Source organism: Hordeum vulgare, chromosome 5H, assembly GCF_904849725.1.
Source record: "Hordeum vulgare subsp. vulgare chromosome 5H, MorexV3_pseudomolecules_assembly, whole genome shotgun sequence".
NCBI lineage: Eukaryota > Viridiplantae > Streptophyta > Magnoliopsida > Poales > Poaceae > Hordeum > Hordeum vulgare.
This window is the reverse complement of record NC_058522.1, coordinates 528,839,233-528,863,086: the sequence shown is the minus strand read 5'-3', so window position 1 is coordinate 528,863,086 and position 23,854 is coordinate 528,839,233. Positions and strand designations below refer to the sequence as shown.

Here is a 23,854-nt window from a genome sequence, read left to right as displayed (position 1 = left end):
GCGGTGGGGATCGAGAGGAGGACGAATGGAGTTGAGGATCGAGAGAGAGTGAGGAATAATCGATAAGGTAACAGCAGGCCTAATGTTTGCACTAAATCCACTCTAGCACTAACTTCATAAAGCCGACGTATCAATTTGTCCAACGCCATCGCTATTTGAAAACATTAATGTTGAAATCGCATCAAATTGGTGCGCCATCAACAGAAGTTGCCATTTCTCCACTAGTGTTAACGACGTCTGATTGGGCGCCAACAAATAGACCGTGAGAGTTTGTATGCCTAAATTTGATGGTTCTCTTGAGATCTTGCAGTTGTATGCCTTTCAAGTAGAGCTACTATTGGCTATTTGTATGATAACTTCAACATCTTATTTGGGGGTTTCCGCGGCTTGGCCTGATTTCTTCAAGCCCTCTAAACTGGTGGCGATGGAGTGCAAGCGTGTCCTAGATGGGATGATACTCCAACTGATGCCGCTTCAACGATTTATAGATCTCGCCTCAAGGTGCAAATGACTATTGCTGTTTTTAAAACCAAGTATGATGAGGGTGTTTGCATGTCTCGTTTCCCTTTCCTATTGTGGTGGACTACTTGTACTAGTCTATTAGGACCGGGAGGAAGAGACTTGTTTGTGATAGGACGAGAGATCAAGTACATCAGAAGTTCGTGTCAAAGAATGGAGTTCGTGTTTCGTTAACTAAGTCTCGCATTGTTTGTTTGAGGAAGGGACGTACGTAGCTAAATTTTCATTGCTAATTTCACATGTTCCCACGAACAATAAAGAAAAGAAGAAAATTTTAGTATGCTTTTTAATCTCGAGCGTGCAGGAAAAAAGAAAACTTGTATGCTTTTTAATGTAATTTTATTTTTTATTAGTCATTTTATGTCCAGTTGTCAATCTATTCACGTTTGTTTTTCTTTATTTTAATCAGATATAAAATGTTTTTGGGTGTTTTATTCCTTTTTCTTATTGGCATGTCAACGCTACTATGCCCATTCTAGTTCATAATTGTAGCCAATGTTGGCCAATACATCGACAAGCAAAAAGGCAAACTTATTTGGCAGGGCAAAGCTAAGACTTGTCTGTCCATTGTCCAAAGAAGAAGAGTTTCAGAATCGGTGTTTCCACAGATTATAATTCTCTTCGCTTTGTCGACTCCACTCCCACAACGGAGCAGGTATAGCTCATTTTGATCGAGCGGTTCACACCCAGCTCAACAGCTCCACGGAGCGAAGAGACTCGAAACACGGCTTTAGAGCATCTTCATCATTTAGGCGCCTCCAGGGATCGAAGTAACGCTTCTCGCGGGCCAACCGACGAAAAAAATCGGATGGGAGGGCTCGGGTTCCAGCCACGCCCCCACCTCAGCCGGCCACATAAGGAGAGAGATAGAGAGGGAGGGAAAAAGTTTCCTTTTTCATGCACATGGTGGGCTTATTAAAAAAGAGAGAAGATAGACTGACCAATGAGGTATGTGCATGTAAAAATAACACTGGTCGTCCCGAAGCATCTCTCAGGGGCTGGATTTGACATGAGATCGCCGACCCTAGTTTTGACCAAATCCAACGCAAAACGACGTCTTGAAGGCGCGGCTGGAGATGTTTAGTATCCATGAAGACCTGACATTTATCTTGATGGAAGTTTGCGGTGGTGCCCAGATGCTGACAACACACGTATTTTCACCTTCGTTCAGAGGTTCACTCTGCTGCGAGAACACTGAACAAATTTGCTCTGAAGCTTGAGTCCACTCCCACTCCATTTCACAGTTGGCCCCACCCCCACGGGAGGACGGAGGGGAGGGCCGAGATGGACGCGGCGGTGCAGGAGGCCAAGCTGCTGCGGCAGGTGAACGCCCTCATCGTGGCGCACCTCCGCGACCAGAACCTCACGCAGGCCGCCGCCGCCGTCGCCGCCGCCACCATGACCCCCAAGGCCGACGCCTCCCTCCCCAACCACCTCCTCCGCCTCGTCGCCAAGGTATGTATAACTCCCCTCTCCCCGCTCCCCTCGCCTAGGGTTCCGGCGTAAACCCTCGCCGCTGTCGGCTCGCAGGGCCTCGCGGCTGAGCGGGAGGAGGCGGCCAGGGGAGGCGGAGCTCCCCCCGCGTTTGACTCCGCTGGCGGCGGTGGGCTGGCGCGCCCGCTCGGCACCAGCGCCGTGGATTTCAGGTGAAACCCGGGATTCCTCCTCGTGGTTGTGGCATTTGGCAAGTTTGTAACCGTGCGTAGTTTCAGCTGAGTGAGCTGGTCATGTGTATATGGATTTGATTGGGAGCTTTGGTGCAGTGTGCAGAATGTCAGGGGCCCGTCCAAGACTTTCCCCAAGCACGAGACCAGGCACATCTCCGATCATAAGGTGCGCATGGTTCTACTTTTCCCTTGCCCAATGCACCGTAGGAATTCACTTTTGCTGCAATTTCTTTGGCAACGTTTATGAGATATCTGAACTACATCTGAAATCATTTGGGCAGCAGTATTTTCTAAACGTAGACATGGGTGCTACTTGCCTACTTCTACCCTGATCATTAGCCACAGCAAGAAATCTATATGGCTCATACATCGAATGGATAATTTATAACTATACAATTGACACCATTTACATGCTTTGCACCTCTGATGGTGCCTTCATAGTCACCCAACTTGTAATTTTGTTGGCCCGGTTAATCAAGGTGTGACAGACCAGTCACCAAGAAATACCATATATACTTTTTCTGTGGTTTACTCTTATTTTGTGCAGAATGTTGCCAGATGTGCGAAATTTAGTCCTGATGGGAAACATTTTGCAACTGGAAGTGGGGACACATCCATTAAGTTCTTTGAGGTGAGCTTGAATTGTCATTCCATCTCTGAGTGCAGGTTGTGCTTTGTTAGGTTCTAGTTGTTGCTCAATGTACGACTCCCACCTGCAGGTATCAAAAATTAAGCAGACGATGTTAGGAGACTCCAAAGAAGGCCCTGGCCGACCTGTGGTCCGTACATTTTATGACCATGTGCAGGTTAGTATTTTACTGTTCAAGTCCTTGAGCCTCTCCTCATCCTGTTTTGGAATAGCTTCCTGTTAAGACATCTTTTATTTATAGTTCGGTAGTTGCTTACCCAACTTCTTGTACATAGCACTGACAAGGTATCTAGCTTTGTAACTAATATTCCAGGTAGTTACTTCTTCACCTTCTATATCTTGAATTGCCAGCATAGGGTATTGAACTTGGCAACTGGTGATTAGTAACTATTTCATTTGCTCCATTCATCCATTGTTCTGCTTATTTATCTTTGATTGCTTGAATTACTACCATGCCTTCTTTTAGCAAGGGCGCCAATGTGGCTGCCTAGTGCCTAGTGCTAAAGCATGTGGTTGTGGTTGAATTCATGGATTCAAGCCCCCATTATCCTTCTATAATTAAAGATCTATAGTTCCTCCTATGTACTCTAGTTGTTTTTGTAACATGTTTAATTTCTTGCAGCCCATCAATGATCTGGATTTCCATCCTATTAGCCCAATACTGATATCTGCAGCAAAAGATAATACGATAAAGTATGCTTATCATTGCTTCCTGCCTTCCTTGTTGTTTGTTATGCAGTTTGAGGAGTTCATACAGAGATTAAGCATAATTGGTCTGTTTACATATAATTACAATATATCTGCTGAGCTGTATTGCCTTTGAACTTTAAACTTGCTTGACAGGTTCTTTGAGTTCTCCAAAACTGCTGCAAGAAAAGCATTCAGAGTTATTCAGGTAGTAAAATTCTTAGTAACTGTATATACTCTAAATGACATGTTTGTGGTGCCTAAATAATTTTTTTCTCCCAACATTTACTTGAACAGGATACTCATAATGTTAGGTCTGTATGTTTTCATCCTTGCGGTGATTACATTTTAGCAGGTACTATGATCCTTCCTGTAATTAGGCTTTTGATCCTTTCTGTAATTAGACTTGTACCTGTAGCCTCTAGTTTTCTTGTTTTACACGAGTATCAGTTGTGATATTGCTTGGTTAGAGTTAAGAGTAGACTTATTTATAATGCATGTAAAGAAACAATCATGTATAACATGCATTATTTTATATATTTCCATGATACGCTCATGGTGTCTATACTCTACGCGGTTGCAGAATTATAACTCGCTAATGTGTTGTCATAATAATTAGAAACAGCGGACTTTAATTAGAAGCCCACATTGCCATATTAATCCTCGGAAACAGCTGACTTGGATACAAAATATTTTCAGGGACTGATCACCCAGTAGCTCATCTCTATGATGTAAACACTTTCACATGCTTCTTATCCGCAAATCCGCAGGACTCTAGTGCTGCCATCAACCAGGTATTTTGTTACTTTTGCTTCACAAGCTTTGTCCTACAGTGGTTATAATCTTCATGAAAGGCACACCATTGCCACCCTATATATACTTTGTGTGTGTCAGGTGCGCTACTCGGGTACTGGGAGCATGTATGTGACTGCTTCTAAGGATGGTTCTCTGCGCATCTGGGATGGAGTATCTGCTGAATGTGTTCGTCCCATAATTGGGGCACATGGATCTGTAGAAGCTACTAGTGCAATTTTCACCAAAGACGAGAGGTTAGCAAGTGCCGGCATGTGTAAAATGCTTTTGGGGAACAAAGATATGTGAATAAATAGTCTTAACATCATAATGTTTCAGCATTGTGTTGAGAATCTACCTTTTTTTTCCATACGATCCCCAAAAGGATCAGGTTCCACTATCAAGAGATAACGGAACAATAAACTGTATCCAGCACCCAGGTGCAAAAACAAAAGAAAAAAACAGGTTTGTCCTAGCATCCAGGTGTAGAGAATCTACCTGTACGTCTGTAACAAACCAACCTGATTCGTCCTAGTAATAGTGGATCAGTTCCAAGTGGTTAGTTGCCGTACCACTAGAGTTGCATACAATCCTTAGGGAATCATCCGTTTTAGGCTAAACAAGGACAGCAGTGATGTGTCATGGTTACTTCGCAGGGATGGACATACCTGAGCAATGAGGTGTTACACGACTATCGTGAGGTGAATCTGATGGTCACATGGTCTTTTAGGAGGTAGGGCAGTGGGTTCTAGGAACGCATTAGAGAAAGAGGACCAAACCTGGTCACTCTAGTGTGGATGCAAATGCAAAACATTTCTCTGTTGTGCAGAAAGGCTTTGCATGTACTTGCACATAAGATTGAATAATGAAGCTGTTATAATGAATATATACTAACTGAAGGACTTGGTCACCCATTTTGAGTCATTATATTCCTGGATTTATGAAGAGTTTATACATGTATCCTGGCTCTCTCTTATGAAGCCAACAACGTTCTTTCAGGTACATCCTATCCAGTGGGAAGGATTCGTGTATAAAGTTATGGGAAGTTGGCACCGGAAGACTTGTGAAGCAATATCCAGGTGTTGTTAATACACAATTCCGGTGTCAGGTTAGTAGTATGATTCTGTACCATCTCCTTTTCTTTCATTCTGATTTACATACTACTAATTTGGTCATACAAGCCCTTCTTGCTCCAATGGTAGCCAAGTATCTCAGCTAGTCAGCCTAGTCCATGTGAAATAGATTGTAGACTTGAGCTTGTAACTAATTGCACAACTAACTTCATTGTTGCAATAAATTGATTTTGTTGTTTAGGCTGTCTTCAACGAAACCGAGGAGTTTGTACTATCAACCGACGAGCAAAACAACGAGGTGAATTTCAATTCAGACTAGTACTATCTGTGTTTCAGAAAGGGAAAACCCTTCAGCACACGCCTCACTGTAATACTGCCTGGTCTTCAGGTTGTCGTCTGGGACGCCCTTACTTCTGAAAGGGTGGCAAGATTGCCGTCTGGCCACACCGGCGCCCCTAGGTGGCTGGAGCACTCCCCTGTAGATGCAGTGTTTGTTACATGCGGAAACGATCGATCCGTCAGATTCTGGAAATAAACGGTGTAGATTCAATTCAACCCTGGCATTTAAATCATGAAGTTTGTTGTATCATGAGTACTTCAGGGTAAAAGAAAGGAATACTTGTAATTGTAGTGGCTGTACTTATACATGCTGTTGATACATCTTCTTCTAGTGGATGTTTCTCTAGGTGTAAAAACCATCCGTAGTTTACACAGGAGGTTACAACATCTTCAACAGGCGTCTAGGTGTCTAGAAAAGGCCTCACACGTTAAAAATTGATGTTTTATGCCTCGCACGTTAAAAATTGATGTTTTATGCGTCGGAGACAAATAACAGTGCTTCAGCATACGCGGTAAAATAGAGCACGCACAAAATATGTTAGCGCCCACGCTGTAAATTTTGGCGTGCTGGCTCCCATGCTGCATATCGGATTGTGTGCGCTGGCTGCAGCAGGTGGGGCCATCGAATTGAACGTCATGTTTTTGTACATCTAGAAAACCTCTTCGTTGCTCCCGCGCGCAAAAACACGATTTTAACGCTGTATTTTTCTTTTTACGCATGGCGCTACCACAGTCTGTTGGAGATGTTCTTAGGCCCTCCACTATGTAGGTCAAAACATGTGTCAAACTCACTTTTAAGGTATTTAGTATCGATGCCCTACACTGCTTGGCCGGTGCCCAAGATTTTTTTTCCAGACATCGGAGCAACTACTTGCTTCGGTGTTAAATTAGGCGATGCAATAGAAAATTCATATCTCACTCTTCTACGCGCAAAGAGCCTGACAAAGCAACAACAGTACTCTGGTAAGTGCTCTGCTACCACTGCTATCGAGCCGGACCTTCATGACCTCCGTGCATAACTATCTTTTTATATAAATGTGGGTCTGTCTTTAAATCGATGTCAAACTACCTACGTTGTGGGAGCGATGCCAAAACATTCCCACTTGCCATCGGTGTGCATGTGGCCTGCTTTTCAGAAATTTGGCACCGACCACATAGTGGAAGGCCTTAGGCCCCCGATCAATGGCGAAGACAGAGGGGGCGGCCCTGACCCTCCTTAATGTCACTGATTTAAGCCTAATATTAGTATAAACATTGTTTTTTCTGTTAAACTGGTGTATTTTATTGGACTGGCCCTCTCAAATTCTTTTTTAGCCATGTTTGGTCCTTCCCATTTCATTTATTTGGCTCCCCCCTCCCCCGCGCGCGATTGATCCGCAAGACAACTAAGGATCAGACCACAACGGCCCAACCAAATACAAAACGCGCACTATATGATATACCGTAGATTGGGCCAGTGAGTGGGTTGGCGGTGAAAATGGGGATCGAGTGAGTGAGAGAGAAAGAAAGCGGCGAAGGGGATGGAAGCCGTCGGCTTGGGCGTTCGCTCGACTACAACCTACAAGTATCAAACAATGGCTGCTTGAGGATGACGTGGGTGTAAACTGATCTGACTGCAGCAGAAGCGTGCGCCGGGGAACCTCGAATATCTGACGCCAGCTAGTTAGTGTTTTCGTTTTGGTATTTCTATTTTCGCGGGTGAGTATTTCCGTTTTCCTTTCGTAATATGGGCTAGGCTCGTCTTTCCCGACAGCGCACGTCGCACGGGCGTCTTTTTTTTTATGGGAGGGATCGTCATACGGATGTCTTTTTTTTAGAATCATCATCAAGGATTTTTTATCATCCCACAACCGGGATTTCATTAGAGATTACATGTAGAATGCAATCAGGGGGTTTGGTAGATCAAACTCTACAAAGTATCAAACTCTACAAAGTTCCGTACTAACACCTTCTCTAGCTAACAAATGAGCACCATGGTTCCCTGACCTTCTAACCCTAGAGACTATGAAACCTTGGAGAGTCCTTCCCAACAACTTTATTTCTTCAACTATTGGGCCTGCCGCACTCAAGTTCTTAGCCTGGTCGTTCAACATGGCCGCCATTCCCTTGCTGTCGACTTCAACGTGCACCCTGGTAGCTCCAGTTTGAACCGCCAGGTGCACCGCCTTACGGCAAGCAAGTATCTCGACCACCTCGGGATCAGAGACATCCCGGAACACATAGCAGGCACCCCCTCTATACGCTCCATCATGGTCTCGGAGAACCACTCCTCCACCACCACGATCTCGTAGCTTTGCCAGAGCTCCATCAGAGTTTGCCTTGAGCCACCCTTGCTCTGGCGGGCTCCATCTCACAGCCAGTGTTGGAGTGGTACTCCTTGGTTTCTTCATATGAATGGCATTCCATTCTATGATATGCTGATATACATTTTCTTCAACCACTCTAGGATCCACAATTCTTTTTCCATCCCTGGCTTCATTTCTTGCTAGCCATAGGCCGTACACAGCATGTACCATTAGCTCCCGCTCTGGGTCCCCGACCTCCGCAAACCACCGCAACAACCATGAGGCAAGCTCTCCATGGGGTCCTTCAGACACCGGCGGGATCGCCACCGGAACCCATTTCTCCGAGCTTAAAACCTTCCAGAACATGGCTGAATGCGGACACGCCCAGAAGCAATGCAAAACTGTTTCTTCTCCGCCGCAGACCGTGCAAAAGATACCTGGTTTGATTTTCCTCCGGTGTGACTCGGCATCGACAACCAAACCATTTTTTATCAAACACCACATATGGATCTTTGCCTTCCCAGGAGCATTGGTATTCCAGAGCGCAAGCCAACTTTGGTGTTTATGGACCGATGATGAGGACTCCGTCCGTCCGAATTTGGTCCTTTTTAGCATCATACATAGGTGATAAGCTGATCGTACGCTAAACTGCCCCGACTTAGTGAAGTTCCATGCTAAATGGTCGCTGCTACCCGGGCCACCAATGATGATCTGCTTTATATCATATGCATCATCGGGTGTGAACATAGTCTCCACTTTGTCATGATCCCAAGCAGTACCATCGGGACTAAGTAAGTCGCTGACATGCGTGATTCCATGCACGAAAACTTGCCCAAGAGGTTTTAAGCTCCCTGCCCTCGGTATCCAATTTTCATGATGTATATTAATGTCCGACCCATCACCAACACGCCAAACCACTCCTTCTCTTAGAAGTTCCCTCCCATGTATAATGCTCCTAAAAGTGTAGGACGCACCATTGGGGCATGTAGTGTTCATGATCGTGCACTCCTTGAAGTACCTAGCCTTGAGCACCCTGGCACACAACGATGAAGGGAATTGGAGCGCCACGCTTGCTTTGCCAACAGAGCCTGATTGAAAGCTTCATAATTTCGAAACCCCATCCCTCCATCTCTCTTTGGCAAGCACATTCTATCCCAAGCTATCCAATGCACCTTCCTTTCCCCTTGAGATGCACCCCACCAGAATTTAGAAGGGATTGAAGTCATATTCCCGCAAATCTTCTTTGAGAGTTGAAAACAGCTCATTGTGAAAGTTGGTGTTGATTGTAACCCATATTTTATTAGTACTTCCCTTGCCTTCTTGGACAATCCTTGCCCCTTCGAACCTGACACTTTACCCTTGGATCTCTCCCTGACATACTCGAAGGATCCATCCTTCAATCTTCCTACCACGGTTGGAAGACCCGAGTATCTCTCGCTCAGCGCTTCAGAATCAATACCAATGGTTTGTTTCAAGGTACCCTTGTCCTCATCCCTGCACCCTTTTCCATCCAAGATTGATGATTTTTGTAGATTCACCTTTTGCGCCGACGCCACTTGGTATGCCTGCAATGTATCCTTCAACGCCTGCAGGTTACCCTCTGATCCTTCCAAGAAAACCACACTGTCATCAGCAAATAAAAGATGAGTAATATGGGGGCCAGTGCTCCCAAAACTTACTCCATTTATGTGATTGTCTCTTTGTGCCCGTTGAAGCAACGCTGAAAACCCTTCAACACAAAACATGAACAAGTATGGGGAGAGTGGATCACCCTGCCTAAGCCCTCTCGATGTCAGAAAGCTTCTTGAAAAAAAACCATTCAGTTTGACACAAAAGCGCACACTCCGAACACATCTCATTATCATGCTAATCCAAGCTTGCTCAAAGCCAAACCGCTCCAATGTTTGCTCTAGGAACACCCACCCAACTATGTCGTAGGCCTTCATCATATCAAGTTTAACTGCACAAAGCGGCTTCTTCCGTTTCCGTTTCCTAATTGCATGCACGCACTCATACGCCACGAGAACGTTATCAGTGATTAAACGTCCCGGCACGAATGCACTTTGCTCTTCAGAGATGAGTACCGGGAGGATCAACTTCAGTCTATTAGCTAAAACTTTTGTCGCTATTTTATACAGAACATTACAAAGGTTTATATGGTGAAATTCCGACAATGACTCCGATGAGTTAACTTTTGGAGTCATCACAATTATGGTGTCATTGAAGCTTTCCGGTGTTGCAGAGCCTGCAAAAAAATCACGAACCGCCTTACAAACATCCTCCTTTACCAACAGCCAGTGCTGTTGATAAACCATCGCTGGTAACCCATCCGGACCCGATGCTTTCGTCGGCCCCATTAAAAAAGAGCAGTCTCAGTTTCCAGATCAGTGACCACCGCCGTGAGCTTCTTATTCATTGCTGGTGAGACTACCTCCTGGAAAAGGTCTAGAATAAGGTCTGTGTGATCAGTCCCCTCGAAATTGAAAAGATGTTCATAGAAACCTGCTGCCATCTCCTGCGTACCCTCATCTACTGTGCATCTCACACCGTTCTCCCCGTGAAAAGCTCTGACTGTATTCTTTCGTTTCCTATGTAAGGCTCTATTTTGAAAATACTGAGTATTTTGATCACCTTCTTTTAACCTCTAGACCGTTGTTTGTACATGACTTCCTCCCTCTCAAAAAACTTTTTTAGCTGACTTTCAATGTCGCGCACCTCCTGCGTACATCCAGTAGTTAGAGCCCGTTCCTTCGCATCCCGCAACTGGTCTTTGAGCAGGTCTATTTGTCTACGTATAGACCCGAAGACAGAGCGCCCCCATGCATGCATAGAACGGGATAGATGGTTTAGCTTGCTGCACAAATCCCCCGTTCCTACACACTGCCCCACTTGCTTCCATGCATCATCAACCATCGTGTCATACCCCTCATGCTTAGTTCACATTTCCTCAAACTGAAAAGTCCGAGTTATCCTCATCCGAGTGCCAGGAGCCGTCTCCATTACACGAATGAAAATGGTCATATGGTCAACTCCTCCGTGATTAGATTCTCTACCATCGATGTTGGGTACATAGACATGAACTCACTGTTACACGTCGCTCTATCCAGTTTGACCTGAATGTTATCTTTGTCCGTTCTCTTGTTATCCCATGTGAAGGTGTATCCAGTATGTCCCAAGTCCGCAGTCGGACATGCAGTCTCGGAAGTTTTCCATTTGTGAGAAAGGCCTTGGATTACCTCCCCATTGTTCCTCCTGAGTAAGAATTTCGTTGAAATCACAGGCACACAACCAAGGCAAACTATCTTGGGCCCTCACGTAGCGTAGAGCATCCCATGATTATTCGGGAGTTCCGTCTTTGGCTCCCCATAGAAACCAGCGAATCTAAAGGTTTTGCCATTAACACATATCTCTGCATCGATGAAATATTGACTCCATGGCCTGCAGTTACCTGAACATGATCTCTCCACCAAAGCGCAAGTCCACCACTTTTTCCGGCACAGTCCACTGCTATCCCATTTGTGAATCCTAAACTCCACTTAATTCTCTCCATAGCCCTTGACTTTTTCTTTGTTTCACTAAGGAACACCACCGCTGGGTTGTATGACCATACCAGGTCTCGGAATTCGCCAACTGTCGGGTCCAACCCCAAACCACGACAGTTCCAGGCCAGACAATTCATTGGACCCGACGGTCCTGGTTCACAGGGTCTGTCGATATATCAGTGTGTACGTCGAGACGGTCAAACACATTCGAGGATTTATGCCTCGTGTCGCGAATGAACGAGTCATGAGTAACCTGCTTGTCCGGATCACCTTTCGCTACCCATAACTGTTTAGGCCTCCGCTTCCTCGACTCCTGTTTCCTTAGGGCGGTAGACTCCTTCATTCTTCCTTGGCTTACGGACAAAAGTGCCTCTTTTCCTGTCCTTCCTCCCTCCAGAGTTAAAAAGATATCTTGTGTGTTCTTTGACCCTGTGCTCCGACGTCCTATCCGCTTGACCAATTTTCTCAGCCTGCTTGTTGATCAACTCTTGGCACAAATCATTCTCCCTCTTCTTGTCCAAACCATGACGAAGATCACTTGCACATGCATCCCCATCCCTCTGTTTTCCTCTTGCTGGGTTGTTTACCTCAGCCTTCTCCTGACGGCAACCCTCACCAGTGCGAGAGTTACCAGCCTGTGAGAGCTCCGAAAAGAGATTATGTTTAGCTGGGAGGTCTCAGACCCCGGCATTATGGAACCGGCCTTGCTCAACCCCGCCAGTGCGAGAGCTATCACCACTATTATTGCTGATGGCTGCACCACCTAGTCCCCATCCCTTGACATATATGTTTCTTCCCGCGGAAGCCCTCAGCCATTCCCCCCATTGCAACGATTTGTCCACCGGCGGGTCACATCTGTCATTGACATGAATCAGTCTCCCACAGTCGAAGCAAAAGTGGGATATTTTCTCGTAGAAATTGAACCATGTTCCTGATAGATCCCGCGGATCGACAAGGCTAGATATGTTCGGTGAGAGTAGTGGTTTATTACCTTGTAGCGTGCTCGATGAGCTCCCTCCGGCTACCGTCGTGAGGTGGTGACGACGGTGGGGAAGGAGAGAGAGATCCGGTAGTGGCGGCGGTGGACTTCCCATCGCTTCAGTGCATCCCTCTAGATCGGATTAGGGTTAGAGAGCGGGGAACCAGTGGCGGCGGCGAACCTCGTAACCCGTGCCATGGTCCCCACCTCCTCTACATATAGCACTGCGCGACAGGGGCCCACCAGCCTTGCTTGGGCTGGACGCCCCCGATCAGGGCGTGAGTCAAGGTCCAATGGGCCGTTGGGCCCATTGGGAAAGAGATCAATCTAACATTCTCCTCCTTGATCTCATCATATACTTTTAACTTTACCCGTTTCGTAACAGATCAATACATAGGGCATGTTTCATCGTCACGGCTCAATTGCCGATGGAATCAGACAGCCACAATGTACCTCTCTATTTTGAGACAGATTCTTTAACCTTGGGCCCTTTATTGTCCGGAAATATTAGACTATACCATAAAACCCATGTCGACTATGTGTTCTCAGAACACACTGGGCGGTAAGCCTTTGATAAGCAGATCTGCAAACACTTGTTTGTTGCTTTTATGCTTCAAGCATTTTTCCATAATTCTGGACCTTCTCCTTCACAACACGTAACTCTTTGTCAATGTGTTTGGCATCAACACTTGACTCGTTGTGACAGGAGCGAAAGAACTTAAAATGGTTATCGTCGTTGTCAACCATTATCTACTCTGGGTACAGGTAGCCTTAACCATGTTGCCTGTCCCTCAGCCTCATATCAAGCTATAACATATCATTGCATCACACTGATGACAATCGTTTTACTTATTTGGAGATTTTCCACACAAAACTCCGAGTATGAAAGTTAGCGACAATTGTGGATTTCGCTATACATTTCACAAGTCCTGCCTTTGTACTCACAATCTTTTGAGAGCACTTATTTCTTTTAGCATGAGGCCGATATCTTTGACTCCATTCCATTGATTTATCTATGGACTGGACATTGCCAAAACAACCCGGATATATACGTAAACTGTGTTAGGGTAACATCTTGTGCTTCCAACAACTGAAGCATGTGGTACCATATTGGTTTACAATCTTTTCTTATTAGCTTTTGAAACACCATAGTTTCCAGTTCCATTACCCTTGACTATGAGAACAGGCGTAGGTTTTCTCGTATGCATACTTTAGAGATCTTTCTTAGCATGTCCATGCGACATTCCTAATACCCCCTTTTATTCTTTTGAACTCTGAGGACAAGAACTTCTTCTCTCCTCCTGCACTAGAATTGACATCACCACTAGCAAGTAGGACGTCATCCACATGCACAGGAATTGGGAAACGAATTTCCCATTCTATAACTTTGCATGAATGCAATTGTCCTCTCATTTTCTTTGCACAAAATCTTCCGATTTAAGTCATGTTTTACACCTTTACATATTTCCTTTGGAGTCACATTTGCCTTGTGGAGCCTTCATAAAGTCTATGTTAGTGAAATTCAAATGATGGAATTTCACTAACATAGACTTTATAGTAGTCACAAGTATCTTTTTTGAAAGATCCAGCCTCCGGCTGGCATATATTGATTCAAAGGAGGTAGCAGTGCGGAGAAAACAATTTGGGGGGATGGTGATCCGAATGATCAAGGAGAAAAAGAAACGGGAAAACAAATCCGAAAAACCCTCGACACGTGAGGGTTGTTACAAAGGGTGATATCTCATGGTGGATCCCCAAACGGGTGCTCCAAAACTCTGGCTCCGGCTTGACGCCAAAGTTCAACGGTGCTGTTGATAGCATACTTCAAACTTTGAAGCTCTGCAGTCTTATCTCTGAATGTGCACGCGTTTCTCTCCTTCCATATCTCCGACAGTATCAAAACAATCATTGTCTTGACTGCTTTTTTGTACTTCGGTAAAGCTGAGTTGATCATCACACCTAAAATGTCTGAAGAGTTTTCTCTGTCTCCCCATTTTCCCGGGTGTAGTGATTCACATCCGGGGCGTGATGCCACATGTGTCCAAACTTGTATGGACAGCGGGCATTGCCAGAACAGGTGTTTCGCTGATTCTAGGTTCCGGTGACACAGTTGGCAGAAATAGCCATTTGGCCATCCTCTGCGTTGGAGACGGTCGTTGCACCACAGCCTGTTCTTCAGAAGCAACCAGATGAAGATCTTGAGCCACGCAGGCGCCCAGGTTGACCAGATTAACTTCTTGTACTCAGATCGCAGGTGTCCTTGAAACTGAGCCTTGTATGCCGAACTAGCTGAGTATACTCCTGAACTAGCTGAGTCACAAGTATCTGATTTTCACATTCCTAGAGACCATCAAAATCTCAGGTACTGGCACTTATTTCATATGGGGTTGTCATTGCCAAGAGGCAAATTAATTCTATAGTCACCCATTTCCGAAAGGCAATAGGTTTTACAGGGACCTGTATCACAAGATCCCTTGTAGAGCTAACAACATGTGTTGTATAGGTCATACAACATGCTCCCCCAGATTACTCCATCTTCATTGAAGAAATGGCGTATCTTTAAACTTTCTTCTTTATGGCACTTTAAGCACCACTGTTGTATTCCTTAGTCTGCTTTCGGAACTAAGAAAGATCCGAAAATACAACTGTTTTTTTTCTTTAGGGGTATCATAATGACGGTATTCAGATGACTGCCGTACTCCCCTTGACAATCACATTCTTCATTAATGGATCACTTAGATGCATAATGTGCATCACATCATCTAAAGTACAGAGGAGTCATGAAATACACTACAATGTATTTCATGTCTCTTCCCCCCCTCGAAATGTGGCAAGAACTTTTCTGCCACAATTTCGAAACCCATTCATAGCTCTTGTGAAATGAGGTAACTTCGATTATCTAGCTCATTCATCTTATCACTTCATGTAAAATGAAGTTATAAGTTAACTAGTATGGGAGTACTTTTTCCTCATTTCATTTCAGAAACTCAACATAGTTCTTTATCATTGTCTCTTTTGCAAGTCACCCTTGCATATCATTCTTGTCTTTAGGTTCGTCTATCACTTTTATCCTTTCTGGATTTAGTGATTGCATAATGACCGTTACACATAAGGTGTACGGTCGATACTAGGAAAGCTTAATAGCTACTTCATACTTTTCTCCCATAGTGGGACACATTAACCGCACATGAGTCATCATAACTTTCTCCTGTCATACAGGATAAGGCCTTTGCCAAAATTTCTCCCGCCATACACGGATTGTTGACATAATACAATGTCAACTTTACCCGGTTACGCAGGCATTCTTCCCAGACTTTTCCCGCCATGCAGGTAATTCCCTTTAAGGGACATAAATGCCATACTTGGCTCTTTTGACTGCATCAAATTCAGAAATAAATCTGAATTATCTTTGACACACATGTTTGATCCGACGTTGGTCAAATTCAACATGCATGTTGCTTGTTTCATTTCAATCATGTTGACTGAAAAAAGGAGACTTCATCATAGAGAGTACATGGAAAACATTCGTCAATCAAGACTCTCAATGATTTATCTCTTTTCTTTTCTTGAATTAATATCCAAGAGTTCTTTTATTGTGAAGCCATTCTTTAGAGAGAATTTATTCCCTCAAGTTATGACCTTTCTTTTCCATCTTTCGGGTCACTAGTACCCAAAACATTCGCTTTCATGAGTGAAAGCTTGAATAACTTTTAGTCTGAGAAAACTTAGCCAATAAACAACGGTAATGAGCATAAAAATAACCCTATGTTGGTCTGATTAAAATCATGCACATTAAACCTTTTTAAACTTTCTGGAATATTCTAAATCATCGTGTGACAGAATTAGAATAAAACATCATCCTTCTACATTAATTCCATATCACCGTTGGGCAGAAATGGAAATAATGCATATAACTCATAAACAATGTGATGATAGTATTCTTATTGAACAACTTTGCTAAGAAATAATCATCATCATTAACCATATTGCAGCAGAAATAGAAATATGCATTTCTCTATCTGTGCTCCGAAAAATTGATCACTTTGATACAAAATTTATCAGAGATTCAAGCTTTGAATATAAGATGACTCATACAAATATAGTATTGTTATCATCAACGTTGGTCAGAAAACAACAATACCATATCTTATCTTTAAAAAGAAACATCATTCTATTGTCATAGCGGAAACTGTTTGAATCTTATTTCACCCACAAGGGAAAAACTTTGCTAATAACAGTTCTTTTAATTAAATTCTCCCGTTGGTTCCAATTTAATTGGAGGACTAAACCTTTACTTTGCAGCGGAAAAATGGAGTGAGGCGTTTTGGTGGCCGCGCACCATGGAGGCCGAAATCTGAGTCGTGTGTAATACCGCTGTGATGTGTGTTGTTTAGTTTCCATTTATTTATACGCACTCCATTAATTACAAATACGTCTGTGCCATGGCTCCAGTGCTGTATTTACACACGAGTCTACAGTCAGGTGGCATGTCTATGCACTTGCCTATCAACTGGGCTAGTTTGAACATCGCACAGGTAGGAGCAGGCTGGTGGGTAATTAATAATCTATAGATGAGCCCATCTGTTCGCTGTAGATAGCTTTGCAATTACTTCGACATAGTGAGCAAGTTTCTCTGCCTCACCATACCATTCATCACCTTGCGGCGGCAGCTAGGTGTGTGACAGTTCGCCATGGATGGGCTCGAGTTCTTAGTTGAGGAAGACGAATCAGGGTAAACTCGTGCATGATCTTGCCCTATATGGTCTTGTTCTAGTGCTATGAACAAGTTATGGCTGCAACGCTTGTTTCATGTGCTAGCTAGTGTTGTCTGCTTCTACTCTCCCCCGGGGCATTGAATCTGACGATATGATTTTCTTGTGATTCACTGCAGTTTCATTCCTAGGGTCGCCGAGGATGGTGTACAGCCGTGCACTCAAGGTGTTTCCCGTCTTTCCGTCTTGCTTTGGGAGGAGATGTAAACTAAAAATGGATATGAGGAGCGTGTGCTCGTGTCGAAATCACAAGGATCTTGTTGGACGTCGAGGTGATTTCATGTTCCCTAATCTAAACCAGTTCATGTTGTTTAGTAGTAGTGTTTTTGAGGCGATGTTGTGTGGTATTCAGATCCGGGTCAGCACATTACTTTGTGCTTGCTGGCTAATCCCAAAACCAAGGTAATTAGTGTATCATGGAGGATGATCATGTGCTCAGAACTTGCATATTCCTGTTGCACGGAAGTGTACATGACGCACTGCCTGTACATTATGGGTGAGACGGTGGAACATGTGAACAGCCTGGTCGGGCAGTGTCGTTAAAACATGGGATGACACTATGCAGAAAATACAAAATATGGTGCGGTGTAAAAAAGATGTCAGGTGAAATACGCGTGAGTTACTAGGGACTACGGCCGATCACTGCAAACACTGACGAGCCAGATTACGGCATGTATGGTGCTCGGCCTCCAAATGGCATTTCCGCGGAAAAATGTGAATATAAAAATTCATGCGTCTTTACAGAAAAATATTCTGTTAAAATTAAAAATCCATGAACTTTATTTTCCTTTTATAGAATCCATGAACTTTTCTCTTTCTGAAAATATTTCTTTTATTTTCAAAACCTTTTATTTTTCTTTGCAGAAAAATCATGTTACTATTACAGAAAAATATTCCGTCATAATTAAAAATTCATGAACTTTATAATCCCTTTTATAAAATTCATGAAATTTTCCTTTTCTGAAAATATTTCTTTTATTTTCAGAACCTTTAATTTTTCTTTTAGGAAAAATAATGTTGCAATTCTGTATAAAATTACAGATACTTTGAACATTTTAAATTTCTATTTTTCTAAACATAGTTTCATAGAAAAAATGCTTAGAAACAAAGTTTTAAATCTGCCTAAAAGTATAGGCAGAGAAAAACTATTGAAAATAAACAACAGGGGCCTACTTGGGCCGACCTGTGAGCCTACTTCCCCCAGCGGCCGAAAGAGTGGGCACTTACGCTGGCGCCCCTCCTGGCCTCGGCCTCGGCCTCGAGCGGGCCGGCCTGACCCTCGGCCTGGCGCAACGCACTTTGCGGCCCAAAACCTGAGCCGTCCTAGGGTTACTCCGGCAGGGAAATCCTGGCCGTTGGAGATGATCCTACGGCTCGCCGCGCCTCTCGCGTGAGCAAAAGGAGCATGCAGCCACCCCATGACGAAAACCCTAATCATTTTCTTCCTGTCGCGCCGTATAGTTCTCGTTGGCCTCCTGTCCCTCGCGCGGTGCTCGTCGCGGCGGCCGAGCTTCTCCCTCGCGCGGTGGCTCTCAAGCCCCGTCGAGAAGCCCCACGGCCCTTCTCCCCTTTTGGCCCTCGCGAGGCTGACAGCAGCCGCCGGCGGTGAGGTTAGGTCATGCACGTCGCGGCGGCCGAGCCTTTCCCTCGCGCGGCGGCCACCACGCCCCGCCGAGGATGCTCAGATCTGGCCGCCGGCTACCCTTTTCTTCGACGACGCCTTCCACCACAGCATGCAGCGACGGCCCCCTTCACCTCCCTTGCCGGTGCGCGCCCTCTCCCGAAGGAGAGCACGCCGCCGTCAAGTGGTGTGTTGGGTTGCCTTTTGGCCCTGCCGAGAGTGTGCGGCCTTGTGCGCGACCGAAAGCAGCTCCGTTGCCATCCCCCTTGTCGGCGGCGCGTCCGCCTTGCGGTGGGCGCGTCGCCGTCGAGGGATTTGGTGATGGAGTCCTTAGCCCCCGTGGGGTACTTGTTTGCCTTTGTTAGTCCCTTTTACTTTTCACCACCACCACGACCAGAGAGGCCCCGGATTCGTGACGCGACGGCGCCGTCTCCGTCCCCTTTGCCGGCGTGCGCGAGCACCTCTATGGCGAACGCGCCGCCGTCAAACGGCTCGGTGATGGCGCCCTTTGCCCCGGGAGGGGTTGATCTCGTTGCTTTGCATGTTCCCCTTCTTCTTTGCATTTGCTTTTCTTTTTCGGATTCGATCCGATTTTCTTCTTTTCGTTTTCGTGTTGGATCTTGATCCGAACTTTGTCTCCGAGTGGTAGGTTCTTCTTCCCCACACCTGGGCTTGCCGATGCGTGTGGGGATCGAGAGGAACAGGCGCGGCCTTGCGGCGGCGCTTCTTTGCCGGAGATAACTCCGGTGAATTATTTCTTCTCTTTGAACTTTGCCTTTTTGGGGTTCATATCGGGGAGGGGAAATCTTTTTCTCTTTCGTTATCTTCTTGTAACCGGAACAACATCTAAAGCCTCATGGCTCATGATACCATTGATAGATCCCGCGGATCGACAAGGCTAGATGTATTCGGTGAGAGTAGTGGTTTATTACCTTGTAGCGTGCTCGATGAGCTCCCTCCGGCTACCGTCGTGAGGTGGTGACGACGGTGGGGAAGGAGAGAGAGATCCGGTAGCGGCGGCGGTGGACTTCCCATCGCTTCAGTGCATCCCTCTAGATCGGATTAGGGTTAGAGAGTGGGGAACCAGTGGCGGCGGCGAACCTCGTAACCCGTGCCATGGTCCCCACCTCCTCTATATATAGCACTGCGCGACAGGGGGCCACCAGCCTTGCTTGGGTTGGACGCCCCCGATCAGGGCGTGAGTCAAGGTCCAATGGGCCGTTGGGTTCATTGGGAAAGAGATCAATCTAACAGTTTCCACTTCATCATCCACAGACTCCTTCAGATTAAAATAACGCACCACTGGTTCATAAACAAATATCTTGGCCCTAACCCGCAGGTACTTCCCTTTGGCAAATCCATCTCTCTCCACGTCTACCTTAACTACCTCTCCCAGCCAATTACCTAGTGCTTCACCAAACTCCCTCGTTCTTCTATCCAGTGGCAGATCTTCTACTCTGACCCAAGCTTCCACACTGTCGAAAACCATCTCCGACGGCCTTGTCTTCCCATCATAGCCCTTGAGGATCATGAAATCAAATTGCCACGGTCCATTATTCCTAGAGTGCTTCCAGTCCCCTTCTCCACCAAAGTGAACCAGGAAGAGATTATTTCCAAGGTCACGGAATTGAGCGTCATGGTGCAGACCCCAGGCCTTCCGCAAAGAGCGTTCTAGGGCAGTAAAATTCACGGGCCTCGGAGTACAAGCTTACCCGATCAATGTCCATCTCCTAGCAGCGGGCACCTCCTCCACTGGTCCAGAAAACACGAAACCCTTAGCTTCCTTCTCTGTCAACACCATCCCGCCAAGTCTGGCCGGATCGAGTCGTGTTTCCGAGCACAGAAGTTACGACATCCAGAGCGAGCTCAATCGAGCGGCATCGATGGCGTCCACAGTCTCGCCGTGGTCTGAAACCCCACAAGACATCCTAGGCCTCGTCATCGACCGCCTCCACTCCTCCCCTGACCACGAGGAGCCACGCCTCTCCGCGGCATGGTCCAGATTCTTGCTCGCCGTCCCCGTCGCCGCCGCCAACCGCCGCGGCTTCCAGCGTGCGCGCCGTACCCGGCACTCGGCCGCCGCCGACCGCGCCCGCTTCCGCGCCGTGTGCCGCTCATGGCATCTGGCCATGCGCCAGCACGTCTCCACGCCCAGGGTGCTGCCGTGGATTATCTTATCAGACGGCTACTTCTTCACGCCGTCCGACAATGGCTGCCGCGCGCCACGCCGCCTCCCTTCCCTGCCAAAGAACGCGAGGTGCATCGGGTCCACCGACGGCTGGCTTGCCCTCGACTGCACCGATGCAAGAAACGTGCACACCTACCTGTTGCACAATCCTTTCTCCGACACCACGGTGCCGCTCCCCGAGTTGGACCCTATCATCGCCAACGTCTCTGAGTTTTTCGCGGTCCGCAAGGTGCTATTGCGGTCAGGCCGTCGTGACATGGTTGTGTGACAAAGGCTGGAAGCGTATGCTTTTAGCGGACGCGTGCATGTTTATATAGGCGGCCTAAGCTGAAGAGATATACATGAGGAGAAGTTTAAGATCAATCTATCTTATCTACAGTTTAAACACAAGGAGACAGAAAGAGACCCTAACATATAGTGTTATACAAGTCACGTACTTCCTCCGTTCCTAAATATAAGTCTTTTAAGCAATTTCACTAAAGGTCTACATACGGAGCAAAATGATTGAATCTATACTCTAAAGTATGTCTATATACATCCGTATGTAGTCCACTAGTGAAATCTCTACAAAGACTTATATTTAGGAACGGAGGGAGTATAATACAAAGAGATATTTCGTCTAACATCCCCCCTCAATCACAACTGCCTAAGTTGAGATTGTGACGAAAAACACCAAGTTGCTGAGCTGTCAATGGTTTAGTGAACCCATCCGCCACTTGATCACCAGTAGGAATAAACCTGATATTCAACAACTTGTTGGCAACCCTTTCCCGAATAAAGTGATAATCAACCTCAATGTGCTTGGTGCGAGCATGAAAGATAGGATTAGCAGACAAGTAAGTAGCACCCAAATTATCACACCAAAGAGAAGCTGCTCGAGGATGAGGCACACCAAGTTCTGTCAACAGAGTTTGTACCCAAATAACTTCAGCAGTAGCATTTGTCAGTGCCTTATACTCAGCTTCGGTACTGGAACGAGAGACAGTGGGTTGTTTGCGAGCAATCCAAGAGACAAGATTACTACCAAGAAAAACTACAAAAACCTCATGTGGAGCGACGATCATCAGGACAACCAGCCCAGTCTGCATCTGAAAAGGCACTAACCAGCATAGAATCTGTCTTGCTAATACGGAGACCATGATGCATGGTTCCTTGTAAATACCGAATAATGCGCTTAACCAAGGACCAATGAACAGTGGTAGGAGCATGTAAGAACTGGCAAACTTTGTTGACAGAAAACGAGATGTCTGGACGAGTTAAAGTCACATATTGCAAGGCACCAACAATGCTTATGTACTTTGTTGAGTCCTCATCACAAAGCGGCTCACCATCATAAAGAGATAATTTTTCTGCTGTTGGGAGAGGAGTGGAAACAGGTTTGCAACCTTTCATGTTCATACGAGTGAGGAGATCCACCAAATACTTGCCTTGAGAGAGAACAATACCATCACGAATAGGTTTTACCTCAATGCCCAGAAAGTAGTGGAGTGTACCAAGATCTTTGAGGGCAAAGTCCATACGAAGATCTTTTAAGAGAGCATCAACCGCATGAGCAGAGGAACTAGTGACAATAATATCATCAACATAAATAAGCATGAAAATTGTGACTCCATGTCGTGAATAGAAAAATAGGGAGGTATTTGCCTGTGAAGGATGAAATTCAAGAGACTGAAGTTTAGAGGACAAACGAGAATACCATGCGCGAGGTGCTTGTTTTAGGCCATAGATTGCTTTGTCAAGCTTGCAAACAAATGTAGGTGACTGTGAACTTTTATACCCAGGTGGTTGTCTCATAAAAACATCCTCTTCCAGAACACCGTGTAGAAACGTGTTCTTGACATCAAATTGTCGCATAGACCAATTACGAGACACAACAATAGACAGGATTAAACGAATGGTTGCAGCTTTGACAACTGGGCTAAACGTATCCTCATAATCAATACCATAACGTTGCTTAAATCCTTTTGCAACAAGACGAGCCTTATATCTATCAATGGTACCATCAGAGTGTCGTTTTACCTTATAAACCCATTTGCAGTCAATGATATTTTGTTCAGGACGCGGGGGTACCAAATGCCATGTGTTATTGGACAAAAGTGCACCAAATTCTTCATCCATAGCAGCTTTCCACTTAGGATCAGCAATAGCCTCCTTGAGATTTTCAGGTTCACCTGTAGCACAAAAAGAGCCCAACGAATACAACCATCAGTGTGAACTTTGGGTTTAAGAATACCACTTTGGGACCTAGTATGAGCCCGAGGGGGTGGAGGTGCTGGTTGCATGGGTTGCATATTGTGCTGGACACGACGGGGCAGCGCAGAGTCAGAAGATACCGTATCAGATGACACACGAGAAGAAACAGCAGGCGAGGCGGACGTTGCATGGGGCACCGCCGACGTTGCATGGGACGGAGACGTAGGAGCCTGTAGCGGGTCACCACGTCGAGGGAGATCTCCCGTGTCCAAGGCAGGAGACAGGGCGGGCCCACCACACGGGGGAGACCGCGGCCGATCCAAGGCGCGGTTGGGGGAGCGCGCCGCTGCAGGCGAATCTCCTGGGGGGACCGCACCAAGTCCGAGGCGGGGAACAGCGCGGTCGCAACCGTTGTCGGGCGCACCGGGTCCGAGACGGGGGGCCGAGCGGCAGACGCGTCTGGTTGGCGCGCCGGGTCCGAGGTGGATGCAGGGGACCGGCCGACCGACGCGGCGGGTTGGTGCACAAAACCCGGAGAAGATCCAGGA

The 23,854-nt window shown here is 46.0% G+C and overlaps 1 protein-coding gene across 1 annotated transcript; it reads left to right on the top strand.

The window, feature by feature from the left end:
- Window positions 1-1,709: 1,709 nt before the first annotated feature.
- On the top strand, window positions 1,710-6,082 carry LOC123452288 (cleavage stimulation factor subunit 50). Its single transcript, XM_045128920.1, has 13 exons — window positions 1,710-1,974; window positions 2,050-2,165; window positions 2,283-2,352; window positions 2,734-2,817; window positions 2,906-2,992; window positions 3,458-3,528; window positions 3,679-3,730; window positions 3,820-3,877; window positions 4,222-4,316; window positions 4,417-4,571; window positions 5,314-5,422; window positions 5,629-5,685; window positions 5,776-6,082. The coding sequence occupies exons 1-13, from the start codon at window positions 1,804-1,806 to the stop codon at window positions 5,920-5,922; spliced, it is 1,272 nt and encodes a 423-aa protein (XP_044984855.1). The 5' UTR covers window positions 1,710-1,803; the 3' UTR covers window positions 5,923-6,082.
- The last annotated feature ends 17,772 nt before the right edge of the window (window positions 6,083-23,854 follow it).

What these genes read in the sequence shown, in the direction of transcription:
- LOC123452288 (XM_045128920.1), top strand. Translation starts at nt 1,804, where the DNA reads ATGGACGCGGCGGTGCAGGAGGCCAAGCTGCTGCGGCAGGTGAACGCC. An exon ending in CATCCATTAAGTTCTTTGAG is followed by an intron (nt 2,818 to 2,905) that starts GTGAGCTTGAAT and finishes TCCCACCTGCAG; the next exon opens with GTATCAAAAATTAAGCAGAC. An exon ending in ATACACAATTCCGGTGTCAG is followed by an intron (nt 5,423 to 5,628) that starts GTTAGTAGTATG and finishes TTTGTTGTTTAG; the next exon opens with GCTGTCTTCAACGAAACCGA.